The sequence below is a fragment of the Mastigoproctus giganteus genome, chromosome 2, assembly GCF_048544385.1.
Source record: "Mastigoproctus giganteus isolate SK-2022 chromosome 2, ASM4854438v1, whole genome shotgun sequence".
Taxonomy (NCBI): domain Eukaryota; kingdom Metazoa; phylum Arthropoda; class Arachnida; order Uropygi; family Thelyphonidae; genus Mastigoproctus; species Mastigoproctus giganteus.
In genome coordinates, this window is record NC_143576.1 from 146,367,092 (window position 1) to 146,384,945 (window position 17,854).

Consider the following 17,854-nt stretch of genomic DNA (forward strand, 5'->3'; position numbering starts at 1 on the left):
CTCGAAAATCTCAATTGCTTTTTCTATGTGTTGAAAATCTTTGTCTAGCCCCTTGAGAGTGAACAGGAGTTTCAGCTGTTAAATCTTCTTCTTCTTCCCCATCTTCACATTTTGCTTTTTCAAAGGTCTTCATTTGTGAGCTCTCCATTGTGTGCTTGAAACAGATTAGTGACATCAGTTGAAGAAACGTCAAGCTGCAATCAGTTAGCAATCTGCTTCTGTTTCATTTTGTACGATCTCTGCTAGTTCTTGAAATCCTTCAAAATTATCAATAAATTGAGGCCACAGTTTATTCCAAACACCCTTCAGTTCTTCTGTGTAATTTTGTTCCAGGTTCGTTCTATTGTTTTAAATGCATCTAAAATATGGAATTCTTTCCAAAAGAATTCCATATTTTAGATGCAATTAACATTCTTTAACAGTTGGACCTCCCTCCTTATCCATTGCATTAATTAGCATGTCAAATGTCTCCCGAAGGTAATGCGCTTTAAATGTTTAAATAATGCTCTGGTCCATTGGATGAAAAAGTAGTGTTGCATTTGGTGGCAAAAAATTTATTTTAACAGTAGGGTGGTGATGTTGCAGAAATGGTGGGTGGCCAGATGCATTATCTAAAATCAGAATCACCCAAAAAGGAATATTTTTATCTTCACAATATTGTTTTACTTCAGGCACAAAGTGATGTGAAAACCAAGCTTGGAATAAAGGAATGAAGAAAAAATTCAGAAAATTTATGTTTTTTAAATGATTGAAGATTTCAGTGAAGGAAAAACACATTTCACCATATTAACACAAAAACCCACACAATTCCAGCTATCGTTATTTTCATAAATGCAATAAGATGGAGTTTACTGCTCGTTTATAATTAATTGCACTAACAGAAAAGCCCAATAAACTGGAAAGTGCAAATTGGTTTTATTGTTTTATGGTAGTGACCTCCAGAAATGTGTTTTAGAAAAATATCAGAAAGGTGTTTGAAATTGATTCTTATAACGGAAAATATGATAACAATGAAAGTGTAGTGCATTTCAATGATTTGAATTGGTAACTAATACAACTTTCATTACAAAAATGAACTTTTAGAGAGATAAACAGTTCAGTTATATAGCAAAAATTTCAACTTCCGAGGTCTTGGAACGAATTACCAAAAAACAATGTATTATTGGGTTCACATTATGATATTTTAACATTAACATTCATTTTTTGCAATTAATGTTCATATTTTTAATTTTGTCGATACTTGATACGAGAAAAAAATAAACTCGTAAATCCAGGAACTGCCTGTATATTAAAAAAAAAAAACAGCACTAATGAGTAAATTGAACAAAAAATCAGTAACAAAACATCTGCAGAACCTTTGAGATAACTTTGGGGAACACACTTTGAAACCCACTGCTGTATTATTTACAGTCAAGATTGGCACTTCACTTGATCATACTTAGTAAATGTAATCTTTAAGTAAATGACAAATGTACATAATAGCTTTGGTTTGAAATTTTTAAGGTAGAGGGCTACAGAAAGTTTTTTAATGAGAAAGTTATATTAGAAGATACTTTTTCTTCTTATTTTCTTATAATAATAAGAAAACAAGAATTAAAAATTTCCCATGATAGTAATCAAATGCAGTGATAGTATACAAAGTTTATTTGATTTCAACTACTACACTGAAATGTAATCTGAAATTCTGTACTATTATTCTGGGATATATTCTAGCATCCAAAATAAGAAAATACAAACATGTCCAATTTTTAGAGGCTGTTTGATTGGTGCCTCCGTAGCCAGGTGGGCAGGAGCAGCAGTGTGTAGCACACACTTCTTGATTAGGCCGGGGTTTGAGCCCGTGACCACCAAATATGGAGGATGTGGAAAGGTCAGGGAATGACCACCGCATATCCCCAGAGCAATATGGCCTTAGTTGCTAATGCTCCTAAAAACCAAATAACAAACAGCTGTTTGAATAAAAAAAAAAAAAAAAAAAAAATGGCTATGGAGTTTGGAATGGTAAACAATAATAAAATGAAAAAATAAATAAGAATAATTAGACTCATATCTGATATGAATAAACATTTTAATAGGTACATGTCTGCTATTCTTATTTATTTTATATTATATTTTTAAATGCAAACAGCCACAGCTCAGAAAACATGTTTATTTTTATTATTATTTTTTTAAATTCTGCACCCTAGAATATATTCCAAAAATTTCTGCACATACTTTTGAAACATCTTGTTTCAAAAGTATGTGCAATATAAAAAGTTCTAGCTAAACTTTTGCCCCTTTTGTGAAATTATAATTCCATCATTCAAAAAAAAAATAAAAGGATACATATTTTCTCTTTGTTCAGTCTGTGCTATTACTTTATATAGGTATTCCTGAAAATTGTGAATGGCAACCTGTATGAAAAAAAGAAAGACTATATTACGTGACAGCATTTATAATATAAAGCAAATTTACAATAAACCCCAAATAAGCATTTCTGCTGCCACTAGAATAAAAAGTGGCCTTTACAAAAGACATAAGCTTGCACAGAATTTTTTTATTTATTACTAAATTATTTACTAATTACAAATCATTATTAAATAAATTATTTACTTAATTATCTGACAATCATAAAATGAATACCATAGAAGAGGATAAACTGCTTATTAGGCAAAAATGCATGTGAATTTTGAAAATAATACAAATATTGCAATAGCACTTTGGCACGTACATATGCTCAAGTTAAATGCTCTGACATGTTCAGAGCATGTCAACATCTGCACAAGGTGCCTCCGTGGCCAGGTGGGAAGGAGTAGCAGTGCATAGCATACGCTTCTTGATTAGACCGGGGTTCGAGCCCGTCACCACCAAATACGGAGAATGCGGAAAGGTCAGGGAATGACCACCGCATATCCCGGAGCAATATGGCCTTAGTTGCTAATGCTCCTAAATAACAAACAAACATCTGCACAAGTTTTTTGTTGCACTATTCAGCACTAGCAATACATATAATTAGTGCATCTTCCGGTACCTTCTAAATATGGAAAATTGTCATGTGAGATCTGTGGAATGTAGCATTTCAAGTCATGGTTCTTATAATTTTAATTATCTATGATTGCAAAAGATACTAGTCACGTTTTTGCTAAAGCAATTATGCTAATATCAGAGTAACGTAGTAATGTAATGCAGCAAGTACACCAAATTTCAGCCATCACAGAGACTCTCTGCCACTAACTCATGTTACATGTTCTCTGCAGAAAAAACAATTACAGTACTTCCCTTTGAATATCCAACAGTTTTCTGCAGCTGAATTTCTGAAAAAGACTTGACAGTGATTTATAGAATTCCATGCGGCAATTAACCATTACCATTTATGTCAACAACTGTGCTGTATAGCTCTAATTAAATTTTACTTATTACTTTAGAACTAATCTAATATTCACTGTTTCATTCTTGTGCTGGTATTTAGAAGCAGCACAACACAAATAATATCACTGTCTCAAAGCATTATCCTTTTGAAAGTTTGTCTACTTGAAAACTAGAAGTGGTGAATATTAACATAGTGCATTTTTTCCATTCTGTTTTAACACACTATAAGCAAAGTAGTCAAATGCACCAAAAAATAAATAAATGAATGAATAATAGTAGTAGTAATGGCAAATGATGCAAGAAAGCAAATTACATAGCATCAGCCAAAAAAAAAAAAAAATAAAATAAAATAAAACAAAAAACACACATGGTTCACCCATCCACTTCCACAACAACAGATGGGAGCCTATTACAACAACCACCTGCTGGCTGAAGGCCAACTTCTGCAAATCTATCCTGCAACCATCCTTTCTCAACTTGAATTTATGTCCCCTCATGAATTATCTAGGATTGAAAAAGATACTAGTGGCAAGTGGAAGAATGCAATCAACATTCAGCTTACTCAATCCATTCAAGGCTTTAAACCTCTTGACAAATCTATACTATGATTGCAGTATAATTGCATGCCTGTCCAGATGATCCTATATTACTTCTTTAACCAGTGATTCCATTATTTTCTGTGGAACACATGTTAAGCTAACAGGTCTCTAATTACTCATGTTTCCTTTCGATCCCCCTTTATGAACGGGGGATACATTTGCACATTCACAGGGACCTCCCCTGAATCCAAGGATGCTCTCATAATTATGGCTAAGGGTTTGCTTACCTACTTTGTTGCCTCTCTTAATATAATTGTATAGATTTCATCTGCCCCAGGTGCCTTTTTTATGTCCATCTTCAACAATTTCTCCTCCATTTTCCTTTCAGTTATCACAAAGTCATTACACTCCTCACTAGAGTTTGATAAACTTCTGGCATCCCCTCCTTCTCTAAAGAATTTCTCATGTGTGAATGTTGACAGAAAATACCTATTCAATTTGTCCTCAACCTGAACAGGGTCATCAACAGTTAATCCATAGTAATTCAACCCCTTCCTTCTACTGTTAATATAAGCATAGAAGTTTTTGCTGTTTCTTTTGCATTCTTTTCCAGAGACTTCTCATAATCTGCCTTAGCTTGCTTAACTTCCTTTGTGACTTGATTACAGACTAATTTATATCTATCTCTAATTGGGAATAAGAGTAGCTTCGTGTGGGTGAAGTTTTTATGGCTCCAGCTAATAGAGAAGTTTTTCTTAAATTTTTTCTGGTTTACTGACTTAAATTGGCATATTAATTTATTTTCTACAAGTAGCTTTATATTCCTAGTTATGATACTTAGTTTAATTTGAACTTAGAGATTTTGTAGGTTATTACTTAGTATCGGTAAGAGTTCCAATCAGCATGTTGGACAAGTTTTTGCAGCTCCGGCGAATGCTAAGTTTTTAATTATATTTACCCATTTTATTGACTTAATTGTTATATTAAATTATTTTCTAAAAGTAGCTTATAGACCTAGTCAAGCTCCTTGGTTTATTTTGAATTTAGATAGTGCAATTTTGAAAGTTAATTAATATTTAGTGTTCATAGATTTACTGTTCGTAACTTGCCACCATTGTTATACGATACAACGTACGAGGGGTTTCCGAAAAGTAATGTAACACATTTTTCTCTCAATGATGTTTAATAATACGAAGTTGAAATTACACACCAAGAAATAAGTGAACATGCACTATTTCCCACAAAGTCTCCAGTTTTATTGATGCACTTGTCCCAACGAACACCAGTATTGAAGAAGTCTGTGCCCACACGCAGTAACCAACATCGCACTGCCTGATAAACTTCCTCATCCATGGTGAAATGCTTTCCTGAAAGGTGTTTTTTCAGAGGGCCGAACAAATGGAAGTCTGAAGGGCCAAGTCTGGGTTTCCCGCAGAGTTTCCCAATAATTATGGCGCAACTACTCACGAGTGGTGTGGGCAATGTGTAGAGTTGCATTGTCATGCAACAAAATCATGGCGCTTGTTAGGAGTCCTGGTCGTTTGCGTTGAATGTTGGCTTTCAGTTTTTCCAATGTTGCACAGTAAAGCTGTGTATTGACTGTTCCTCCCTTCGGCAAGAAATCCACCAACAGAATGCCTTAGCAATCCCAGAACACTGTGGCCATGACTTTTTGGACACTGGAAACAGTTGAATTTTTTGCACACAGGAGATTGTGACTATGCGAGCAAGAAAATCCTCTCCTTCGTCACTGTATCACAACAGGTTCTCCAGACACATCTCCATGCATTTTGCTTTGTCCTCCTCTGACAATCGTCAGGGGACCCAGCTGCAGCACACCTTTCGAAAGTCAAGGAAATTGTGAACAATTTCGTGAACAGTTGACTTACTCACGTTCATTATTTGTGCAATTTCACATAGTTTCACTTGCCTGTTTTTCAGAATGATGCCCTTAATGCACGAAATGTTGTCTTCTGTCTTGCTTGATGAAGGCCTGCCTGCCCGATGTCGATCTTCAATGTCAACATGGCCCGCTTTAAATTCATTGCACCAAAAACACACCTGCTTCTTTGTCATCACCTTTTTGCCATACACAACACCCAGTTCATGGTGAATGTCACTTAGTGAAGACCCTTTTGCTTGCAAAAAGCGAATAACTTCACAAACACCTGTTTTGGACCACACTTGCATGGTAGCCACCATTTTGCAACTGGAATCTGCTGTGCGGCGACAGTACTGCAACACTGCACTGGCAGTCCTTTTGAACGTTATAAACGGGTCTATCTGTCCACCATGTGTCATCTCATTCTCTTTCACCATTACTAAGGAAAAAAAAAAAAAAGCATTACCTTACTTTGCAGAAACCCCTTGTATACCCCAAACTAGACAGCGTAAGGTTTAACATAAAATAAGATTGCAAAACACGTAGCACTGTATCAAAAACCTGTTAGCTTAGTATAGTATAGTATAGTATTATCAATTAATCAGTTTATTAATCTTATTAAATTCATTGTCACTTAAATTGCACTTTAACTAAATACATATAACAACTTAGATTTTACAAATGTAACATTATAAATTAATACATATAACTTGATAGGAGATACAAAAGTCATATAACGTAACTCGGAAATAATACTCGACACTGAAATATATATACAGGCAACCCCTGTATAACATGGTTTCGCTCTAACATTATTGATAAATTACAGCAATCCTTGCACAACATGGTACTTCAACAACAAGGTTTCGCTCTAACACAGTTTGAGAATTGCTGGAAATTTTTGAGCTTTTGTACTGGGAATTTGTTATTTGTTATTTGATTTTTAGGAGCATTAGCAACTAAGGCCATATTGCTCCGGGATATGCGGTGGTCATTTCGTGACCTTTCCGCATCCTTCGTATTTGGTGGTGACGGGCTCGAACCCCGGTCTAATCAAGAAGCGTGTGCTACGCACTGCTGCTCCTTCCCACCTGGCTACGGAGGCGCCTCGTACTGGGAAAACGCTGCTATTATGTTAGATGTAATTTTCAACGAGTTCTTCTCGAATGATCATAATGGATGTCCGGTGAATAATTATTCACCAGACATCCATTATGATCATTCGAGAAGAACTCAGAAAAAGATTCAACAAAAAACACAATCTTTTAAACAGCATATACCAACTTAGATTTCGCCTTAAAAAAGAAATGACACCTCATGGCTGGACTGAATTTACCAATTATAATAATATACATATTAACGCTACCATCCAAAACATAGAACAAAGACATAACAAAAAATGGATTTCCTTAACACCGAGATCCTCCCCAAAAATCACCACCGTTAATTTATCTTCCAAATCATTCACACCTTCCAAACTTTCTGGCCTGGAATATGGCTTTAATTTTGCCATTAAAGATCAACACTACCCTATTAAAGACTGTATAGTAGAACTCCAATCCAAGCTTGAACATCACCCCGACAAATGGCGCGTAATACACCAAACTAATAGTATCATAAACTCCAAACTCACAACCCACTCTAACATGAAGAAGCAACAACTCCTGGATATACACAAACTTAGCAAAACCGCTAATGTCATCATTCAAAAAGCAGATAAGGGAGGTACGATTGTCATACTAGACAAAGATACTTACACTGAAAAAATAGAATCTATCCTAGCAGTTCAAGACACATATATAAGTGACAACAACCACAACATTACAAAACTCAAAAACGGACTAGACACAATTCTTAGGAAACTCAGACAAAATAAAGAAATTAACCTTTTCACATTACAACAAATAGGAATCCGCAACAATATCCTTCCCCATATGTTCGGGATCATTAAGTTACATAAAACTGACCATCCATTATGAGACCAATAGTTTCATATAGCAAATCATCTTTCGCTAATTTATCTACCTTCCTAGTCAAAATCAAATCACCTCTTATTAGATTTTCCACTTTTAAAATTAACAACACCAATCAAGCCTTCCAAAAAATTAACAATATTGTAATATCCGACAGTGACATATTAGCGTCCTTCGACGTCACATCCCTTTATACCAATGCATCGATATTTACAAATGAAAAGCCTTTTGTGGCAAAGGGAAATTGTGGGAGCGAAGTTAAAAAATATGTAATTAATGATATTGAAATTTCGCAAGATTATTTAATGAAAAAACTTTCGAGCCTACAGACCAGTAAGGCTCCTGGAGTTGATGGAATATACCCTATAATCTTAAGAGAGGCGGCAAGCGAGTGCATTGAACCATTGAGGCTAATTATGCGAGCATCATTAGACTCTGGGGAGATTCCCTTGGATTGGAAAAGTGCAAATGTATCTCCCATACATAAGGGTGGCTCTAAAAGTGAAGTTGGAAATTATCGACCTGTCAGTCTGACTTCAGTAGTAGGGAAAATCATGGAGGCAATGATCAAGGGTGGAATTCAGGATCATTTGGATCGAATTGAAATTCTCAAGGATACTCAGCATGGTTTCGTAAAGGGAAAATCATGTTTAACAAATCTGGTTCGCTATTTCGAAAGGGTCACTCACGAGCTGGATTTAGGGAATAATTTCGACATTGTTTATTTAGATTTCAGCAAAGCTTTTGACTCAGTCCCACATGAGCGGTTGCTTTATAAGCTGGAACAGGTTGGAATCACTGGGAAAATCCTTAGATGGATAGAAGGATGGCTTCAGGGCAGGAGGCAGAGGGTTGTGATAAATGGCTATTCCTCAGATTGGGTTGATGTAAGAAGTGGGGTTCCCCAAGGATCAGTATTAGGACCACTGTTGTTTTTAATTTTCATAAACGACATTGATGAAGGGATAGAGGGCGTGATGTCTAAATTTGCAGATGATGTTAAAATTGGTAGAGTAGTTAATGATCACTGTCAAGCTGAGCTTCTTCAGAGAGACCTAGATAGACTTCAGGAATGGTCAGAAAAATGGCAGCTGTGCTTTAATCCAACAAAGTGTAAGGTATTACACCTGGGAAACAGTAATCCCAAAATAACTTATTCACTTGGTGGAGTTCAACTAAAGCCAGTACTGGAGGAAAGGGACTTGGGTGTTACGATACGGTCAGACATGAAATTCTCTGAGCATTGTAAACAGGTTGCAAGGAAGGCCCATGGTGTCCTATCAATGATCTATCGAACTTTTGCAAGTAGAGATAGGGACGTGATAATCCCATTATATAAGGCTTATGTTAGACCACACTTGGAATACTGTGTTCAAGTATGGAGACCGCACCTGAAGAAAGACATCGAGCTTCTTGAAAGGGTGCAAAGAAGGGTAACTCGCCTGGTGAGATCGGCAAAAGGGCGTCCTTATGAAGAAAGACTTCGAATATGTGGGTTGCAGAGTTTGGAAACTAGACACCTTAGAGGAGATTTGATTGAGGTGTTTAAGGCTCTGAGAGGCATCAGTAAAATGAATGAGGACAAAATTTTCAAGATTACAAATGATGCTAGAACTAGGGGACATAAATTCAAGTTACGGGGGGAAATGTTTAGATTGGATTGCAGGAAGTTCTATTTTAGCCAGCGAGTTATAAATTACTGGAATAAGTTGCCTTCATGGGTGGTAGAGGCCGACAGTTTGGGGAAATTCAAAGGTCATCTGGATAGTACTTTCGGGTAAGGGAAGCACATAGGATGATAGGTTTAATTTCCTTTTTATTTATTTTTTATTTTATTAATTATTATTATTTAGTTATTTTTTATTTATTTATTTTTTTTTTTTGTTTTTATCATTGTTTTGTTCGGATGTATATTTTTTTTTTATTTTTTTTTTTTTATTTTATTTTATTTATTTATTTATTTATTTATTTATTTTTTTTTTTTTGGCTGGTGCAGCATAAGCCATAGGCTTTCTTGCACCATGCGGCCGTTACTGATACTGATACTAATGTCCATATACCATGCACCCTACAAGCTCTACGTAAGTTTCTAGCAGCCGATGACACCTTAACAGAACGCACCTCTCTCTCCATAGACCACATCCTTGAACTCACTACACTTTTATTAGATGCCAGATACTTCAGATTTAACAACAAAATTTTTCAACAAATATTTGGCTTACCGATGGGCTTAGGTATCTCGGCCCCCTTGTCCGAAATTTACCTGGCAGCCATCGAGAACCAAATTCTACACCCCTTTCCCTCTGAATTAAAATTATACATATGCTATGCTGACGACATCCTTGTAATAGGCAATAGACCTAGCATCGACAATCTCTTTTCAAAACTTAATTCTGTACATGACAGGCTTAAATTTACCCTTGAAATTGGACTAAACAATCAGATCAATTTTCTCAACCTTACCATCTACATAACAGGCACAAAACTAGGTACAAAAATTTTCAGAAAAAACAAACATACTGGCAAATACTTACATTTCGCTTCACATCACCCCCTTAACACTAAAAAAGCTGTTTTATACAACCAAATCTACAATGCTCTAAAATTTAGCTCTTCACAAAATGACCTATGCAATGAAATCCAATATCTCACCGATAAATTCAGAGCCAGAGGTTACCCCCATCAACTTATCTTACATACAATTGCCATCACCAAAAATAAAATTTATAACCTGATCAGACATAACAACAATACAAACATCTGCATAGTCCTCCCCTATCACAGTGAACTAGTAGGACAGTTTCGGCGTATATTCAACGATACTGATATCTCTCTTATCTTTTCCGCTTACAATAAACTCGGATCTTTCTTCAGCTCTTACAAAGACACACATAAATATCCCACCAGCGATCTTAATAATGTAATATACCTTATTAATTGCCAGCCAAACTGCGACACCTGTTACATTGGAAGCACGACTACAAAATATGGCTCATCAAAAACCTCTAACACCCGCGCATATTACCACCACTACAGTCTTACAACTAACCAAACCGTTACAGAACTCACGCTCAAACCCATAACCACACCCCTCTTATCAATTCTGCCATTTCTATTATTAAACTCAAATCCAGCTACAGAATTCTTCAATATGAAGCACTAGCCATTGAGTGGTATCGACACCAATCCAATCTTAAAGTCTTAAACACTAAACTTCCCTTCAACCTTTCACCGATTTGGAACCTTTCGCAGTTGAGGTTACCGCATGTCAAAAAGTGCATCACAAGAGTATATATATATTTTCTTAAATATCGCGCGCATTCTCTACCTACTCAATCGCCAACTGAAGACGTTGTAATCCAACGAAAGTCCCCGTAGCGACTATTGACCCACTATATTATTTATTTAATTTCAACTATTTTTCCATACTTTAATGACAACCAAGGATTCGATGTGTACACACCTGCTTCCTTGTGCCTATTCTAATTTCCAAAATAACACTTTATTTTTGCCCCTCCCTTAGTCTTTTTAACTCAACTATTCAACCTAAATATTAACCAACCCTTTCTAATTAAACCATGCAGATTTATTCAAGATGAGTACTGCTTTTTTAAGCATTTGCTATTTTATTATTAGTCCATCTACACGGTATTCTAAGATATCTAAAGCCTTACATTGTTACTACTATTATAAAAATAAAGTTAAAATATTAAGTTTCTGATAGTTATGAAAAAAAAGTGTATTTTTGTTAGCTTTTGGAATGTAACTCCCCCTTTCCATACAGGTTCTTAGTCCCGTATAACACAGTTTCGCATTACAAAAGATTTTGTAGGAACCAAAATACCGTGTTATATGAGGGTTACCTGTATAACAAAAGCTAACAAAAATACACTATTTCATTAACAAAATGTTACAAAAATTAACAAAAATATACTATTTCCTTAACAAAATGTTAAAAAAATTAACAAAAATACACCATTCTAGATTTCTGTATCTTCTGCTCTCTTTAAAAAATCAGTAATCTGGGTTTGTTTGCTTTTGCTTGATAAATCTTTGTGAATTTCATCGTATGGAACTAGGCATTTTTGGAGCTCCCTTTTGAACTTTGGACTCCTTTCATTCAAGAATCTGCATTCAAAAAATAAGATTCTAACTGCTTAGCTAACTTTTTGCCTTTCCGTATGCTTTTTAGTGTAAAATTTGGAACTTTAGAATTTTCATCTGCTCTATCATCCTCTGAATTGATTTGGTTTCACCTCCGATGCCATTTCCACCAAATCCGCTTCACTAGCCACTTTTTCTACCAGTAATTCTTGAATGTTTTCAATAATCATATCTGTTTTTAATTTTTTTAGGAGCACTGGTGACTAAGGCCATGTTACTCTGCGTATACTGTCTATAAATTGCATGTGTCCTGAGGTCGTTTTTCTGTTTTGCTGGACGAAAACCTGAAGTTTATGGGAGAAAAAAACCATGCTACCCTCGATTGAGCCAAACTAATTCAGCCACGTTGTGAAAAAGATCCATAAAATTCCTCCCATAATCGATGGGATTCAAACTCAGATCTTTTCCACCTGGTGTGGGGAGGAAGATGATTCTATCAAATGTGCTACCCACAAGGGCTTCAGCAGTCATATCATCAAAACCTTCCCCTCCCACCCACGTAGCAAAGTTCTACTATCGCACCGATTCGACCATATTTCCTGAATGAACTGACTCTGGCCAAACATTTTTCCACACGCTTTTAACGTTGATGGTTTTACTTCTTTCAGCGATAAAGCTACAATTCTGATACAGTCCACAATTGAGAAATGTTTCCATGCCTCTATTACTTCAATAGATTCGGAATCAATTTTTTCCAAAATCCATTGTAATGATTTTCTGATGGAATGAGTTTTAAAGGTGAATATAATGCCTTGATCTAATGGCTGAATGAAAGAAGTTGTACTAACTGATTACAACTGTGGTGGTAGGAACATAACTTCAATGTTTGGATGATTTAAATCTTTTGGATGGCCTGGTGTGCTATCCAATAGCAATAAAACTTTGAAATCTAGATTTTTCCACAAGTTCAACAAGCACAAGTTCAATAGCACAGAACGTAACATGGGGATTTCCCAACAAAATAAAATAAAGAGATTTCTCAATAATTTTTTTTTTTGACTAGTGAGTCAACAGCAGGGATTCAAAAAGAGTGGAAATATTGAAAAATTACATCCAACATAATAGCTGGGGTTTTCCCCACACAAAAGTTCAAAAATACCCTGTTATGCGAGTTTTACCAAAATTCTCTAACCATGTTATATAAGTACCATGTTTTGTGGGGATTGCCGAAATTTATCAATCGAAACCGTGTTGTAGAAGTACTGTTATACAGGGGTTGTCTCTATATATATAGTGTTATAATTGCATTGGGATATAGGTTTAGGATTATATTTTTGTATTGAATTTGAATTGAAATCATGACTCAGACCAGAGCAGCAAAGCAAACGGTTCAAGCTAATGGGAGTGCTGTGGCTCAAGGGAGAACTGAGGGGGGGAGGGGTTGTCCTCTGAATCACATCCTTTTGAAATGTACTGCTTGTTTGATGTTTGTGGAGCAATCAGGAACGGGACAAGATATTGCCAGGGGGAAAATCTTGTCCCATTCCTTTGTGTGTGTGTGCGCGCGAGTGTGAGGAAATCAGGTGCTAACAGTATTGTTATGAGCCTGTATGAGAGCTTGAAGGATAGGGTGGATGCCCTCAAAGGATCTAAATTGAGGGCCCATCAAGCTCTCAGTTGCCCATATCAATGCAAGAGCTTGTGCTTGAACATCAAGCAACACATCGGCAACCCCCAAAGCAGAATGCCCTGGTCCCACAGGAACTAGTATTTGGTGACTCTATATGGAGGGAAACGGGGAACTTATTGTGCAAAAAGGAAGGTGAAACAGGAACAAGGTATTTCTGGCAGGGGCAAAGGTTGATGATGTTGTAGAGCAGATATCATCTTTTAAGGGCACAAAAGGTGATATTGTTGTACACTTTGGCACTAATGATATTAAAAGTAGGAGACCGGCGGAATTAAGTACAGGTCAATGCTGATAAAAAGCCATGAGTTAGGGTAGAATTTGAAAGTGTTTGCAATTCTGCCCAGACACGACAGGAGGGAGTACATGATGAGAGCCTTGATGATCAATTCGGCCCTGGAGAGATTGGTCAAGGCTCAAGGAGTAAATTTTTCTCAGCCTGGTGTGTGCTTGTTAACAGGAGAGATTGCTTCTACAGGGATGGGATACACTTAAATAGAAAGGGTGCAAGAATATCTGTCGATGCTATTGAGGCAGTGTTAGGTGGGTCGGAAAATTGCTAACTTGGGGGGGGGGATACATGGACTAATAGATTAACAGTATCTGCTGGCAGAGGTGAAAGTGATTCTTGCACTGCTTCTATTGGAATGAGCGGCAATCTGGAAAACAAGGTACACAAGAGCTCAGAGACTGCTGGGATTCATTCCAGAACAAGTAAATACATGGGCTGTATTAGGGTAGCTAAGAATAGGAACAGGTGCATGTATACTTGCATATACACCAATGAGTTTGGTAAATAAATTTGATGAATTTGAGGTGTTGGTCAAAACATCAAAGGCAGATATTGCTGGGATATCAGAAATATGATGTCACACAGATATAAGGAATGCAGAAATGGAATTTGGGGAGTACAATGTGTACAGGAAGGATAGGAAGGGAGGAGAGGGTTATACTGTTAGTTAAGAAACATGTAAAATCCAAGGAAGTCCAGCTAGTTGACATGGCTGGACAGTGCAGTGTCGAGTCAGTTTGGGTATAAGCACTGGGGAAGCAAAATTGAGAGTAGGAGTGTGTTATAGGCCTAATGACTCTGGTGAGTATAATAAACAACCTGAGAAATAGAGTGGGCCAGTAAATCAGTGTCTTATAATGGGGGATTTTAATTTCCCAGATACTGACTGGAATTTGTGGGTTGGTGACTCACACACCAGCAAGGCTTTTGCGGATTTATTAGATGATTGTTTTGTACAGCAGCATGTTAAGGAGGAACCTAGAGGGAGTAATACTCTTGATCTGATTATCAGTAGTGATTCTTCATGCATTAAGAATCTACAGATAAAGCAACCACTATGTGGCAGTGATCACATGTGGTGAAGTGGGATTTATTCAAAGAGTTACTACCATCAGGGGTAAAGGGAAGGGTTTTTGCTTTTGTAAAGACGACTATGTTGGTCTGAGAGAGTATTTAAATTCTATATGGTGGGACCAACTTATGATGTTACCAATAGCAAATTGAAAATGGGAAGCATTCAAAGAATTAATCTTTGAAGCTACTAGGCGTTTCATACCAACTAAGAAATATTGTTCAAGGTTTAGGCCTATTTGTATGAACTAATGAGATACGTGGCAGAGAAGAAAAATGCATGGGATACATATAAGCTGGTCTGTAATCAAGTCACAAAGGAGGTTAGGCAAGCAAAGGCAGATTATGAGAAATCTTTGGAAAAGAATGCAAAAAAAACCAGCAAAGAGTTCTTTACCTATGTAAACTCTAGAAGGAAGGGAATGAATCAGATTGGTCTACTGGATATCGATGGCTCAACCGTTGATGATCCTGCTCAGGTGGCTAACAAACTAAATGAGTATTTTGCAGCTACATTCATACATGAGGAATTATTCAGAGAGGGAAATTCCAGAGGCAGCAAAAGAAGTAAGCAAACCATTAGCCATAATTATGAGAGCTTCCGTGGACTCAGGGGAGATACCCATGGACTGGAGATGTGCAAATATAACCTCAATTCACAAGGGTTTTTTGTTTGTTATTTGGTTTTTAGGAGCATTAGCAACTAAGGCCATATTGCTCTGGGAATATGCGGTGGTCATTCCCTGACCTTTCCGCATCCTCCGTATTTGGTGGTGACGGGCTCGAACCCCTGTCTAATCAAGAAGCATGTGCTACACACTGCTGCTCCTTCCCACCTGGCTACAGAGGTGCCAATTCACAAAAGAGAGTTAAAGGGCAACAAAAGTAATTGCAGACTTGTTAGTTTAACTTCTGTTCCAGGGAAATTAATGGAGGCACTGGTTAAAGAAGCACTGCAGGATCATCTAGACAAGACTTCAGTTATAGCTCGGACACAGCATGGGTTTGTTAAGGGGAAGCTTGTCTGACCAATTTGATTGGATACTATGATGTGGTCACAAAGGAACGGGATACAAACAATAATTTTGATATCATATATTTGGATCTTAGAAAGCCTTATGATACTGTTGAACATGGAAGACTGCTGCACAAATTGGAGGAGTATTGCATTAAGGACAAATTGTTGCTATGGATAAAGGGATGGTTGAGTGTCAGAAGACAGAGTGGTAATCAATGGACACTGCCCTTCACGGACTAATGTTATTTATTAGTGGAGTCCCTCAGGGTTCTGTGTTGGGTCCATTGTTGTTTTCTGTATTTATAAATGATATTGATGATGGTATATCAGGCTTAACGTCCAAGTTTGCAGACGATATGAAGGTCGGCAGGGTTGTTAATGACACTAATGATAGTACGTTCTGATTTGCTAGTTCACTCTATTTCTCTGTATAGCTGTTTGGTAAACACAAAACAGTCTTTAGGCCTTATAACACACTCCTACTCTCAATTTTGTTTTCCCAGTGCTTATATGTCACCAAAATTTTGTTTTCCCAGTGCTTATATGTCACCAAAGTGACTCAACATTGCACTTGTCATCCATGTCAAATGGATGCACTGCCTTAGAATTAATATGCTTCTTAACCTCTCCTGTCCTGTCTATCCTTCCTGTATATGTTGTTCTCACCATATTCAAATTCAGCATCATGTATGTCTGAGTGACACCACGTCTCTGATATCCCAACAATATCTTCCTTTGATGTCTTGACCAGCACTTCACGTTCATCAAATTTATTTACAATGCTCTTAGCATTAACATACATGCAAGTATACATGCATGTGTTCTTATTCTTAGTTACCCTAACAAAGCCCAAGTATTTATTTGTTCCATGATGATGCACAGCAGGGCCTGAAATCCCAGACACCTTGCTTTCCAGGCTGCTGCTCATTCCAATTGAAGCAGTGCAAGAATCACTTTCACCTCTGCCAGTGGATACTGTTAATCTATTAGTCCAGGTATCCCCCCAAGCTAGCAATTTTCCGACCCACCTAACAATGACTCAATAGCATCAGCAGATATTCTTGCACCCTTTCTATTTAAATGTATCCCATCCCTGTAGAAGCAGTCTCTCCCATCCCAATTGAAGCAGTGCAAGAATCACTTTCACCTCTGCCAGCGGATACTGTTAATCTATTAGTCCAGGTATCCCCCCAAGCTAGCAATTTTCCGACCCACCTAACAATGACTCAATAGCATCAGCAGATATTCTTGCACCCTTTCTATTTAAATGTATCCCATCCCTGTAGAAGCAGTCATTAACAAGCACAGACTGAGAAAAATTCTATCCCATGAACCGTGAACATTCTTCCCAGGGCCGAATTGATTGACAATGTTCTCAACGTGTACTCCTCCTTATCATGTCTGGGCAGAATTGTAGACATTTTCAAACTCAATCCTAACTCGTGACTTTTTTCCCAACATTGCCCTGTACTTGTTAAGTAAAGGTCTCCTCAATTCTCCTATGATTAATATCATTAGTGTCAACATGTACAACAATATCACCTTTTGTGCCCTTAAAAGATGATATCTGTTATATAACATCATCTACTTTTGCCCCCTGGCAGACATACCCTGGCCCTATGCTACCTATCCTTGCACAACATATTTCCCATTTACCTGACAATAGTCATTGACAATAACCACCTTCTTTGGGATCAGCGTATTTTTTTTTTTTTGCCTTGAAGATTGCTGCTGTGCTGCCTGATGAACAAGTGTGAGTTAGGTAGCTGAGATTTTGATGAGCCCTCCACTTTAATTCCTTTTGGGACATCTACCCTACTCTTCAAACTCTCATCAATGCTCATCAGAATGCTGAGTTGGCATCTAATTTATTCATACTCTCTGCACCTCAAAGACATCCTCCCCTCCTTGGCCAGGTCATGTCATGTTCCTCCCTTCAG

The 17,854-nt window shown here is 37.1% G+C and overlaps 1 protein-coding gene across 1 annotated transcript in view; it reads right to left on the bottom strand.

Moving 5' to 3' along the window:
* Positions 1-17,854, bottom strand: part of LOC150089644 (pseudouridylate synthase 1 homolog) — a 130,640-nt gene that overhangs the window by 13,236 nt on the left and 99,550 nt on the right. Inside the window, exon 10 of the mRNA XM_090390062.1 lies at positions 2,326-2,393. Within this exon, the coding sequence (XP_090246188.1) occupies positions 2,326-2,393 (68 nt within the window). The remainder of the gene's footprint in view (positions 1-2,325; positions 2,394-17,854) is intronic.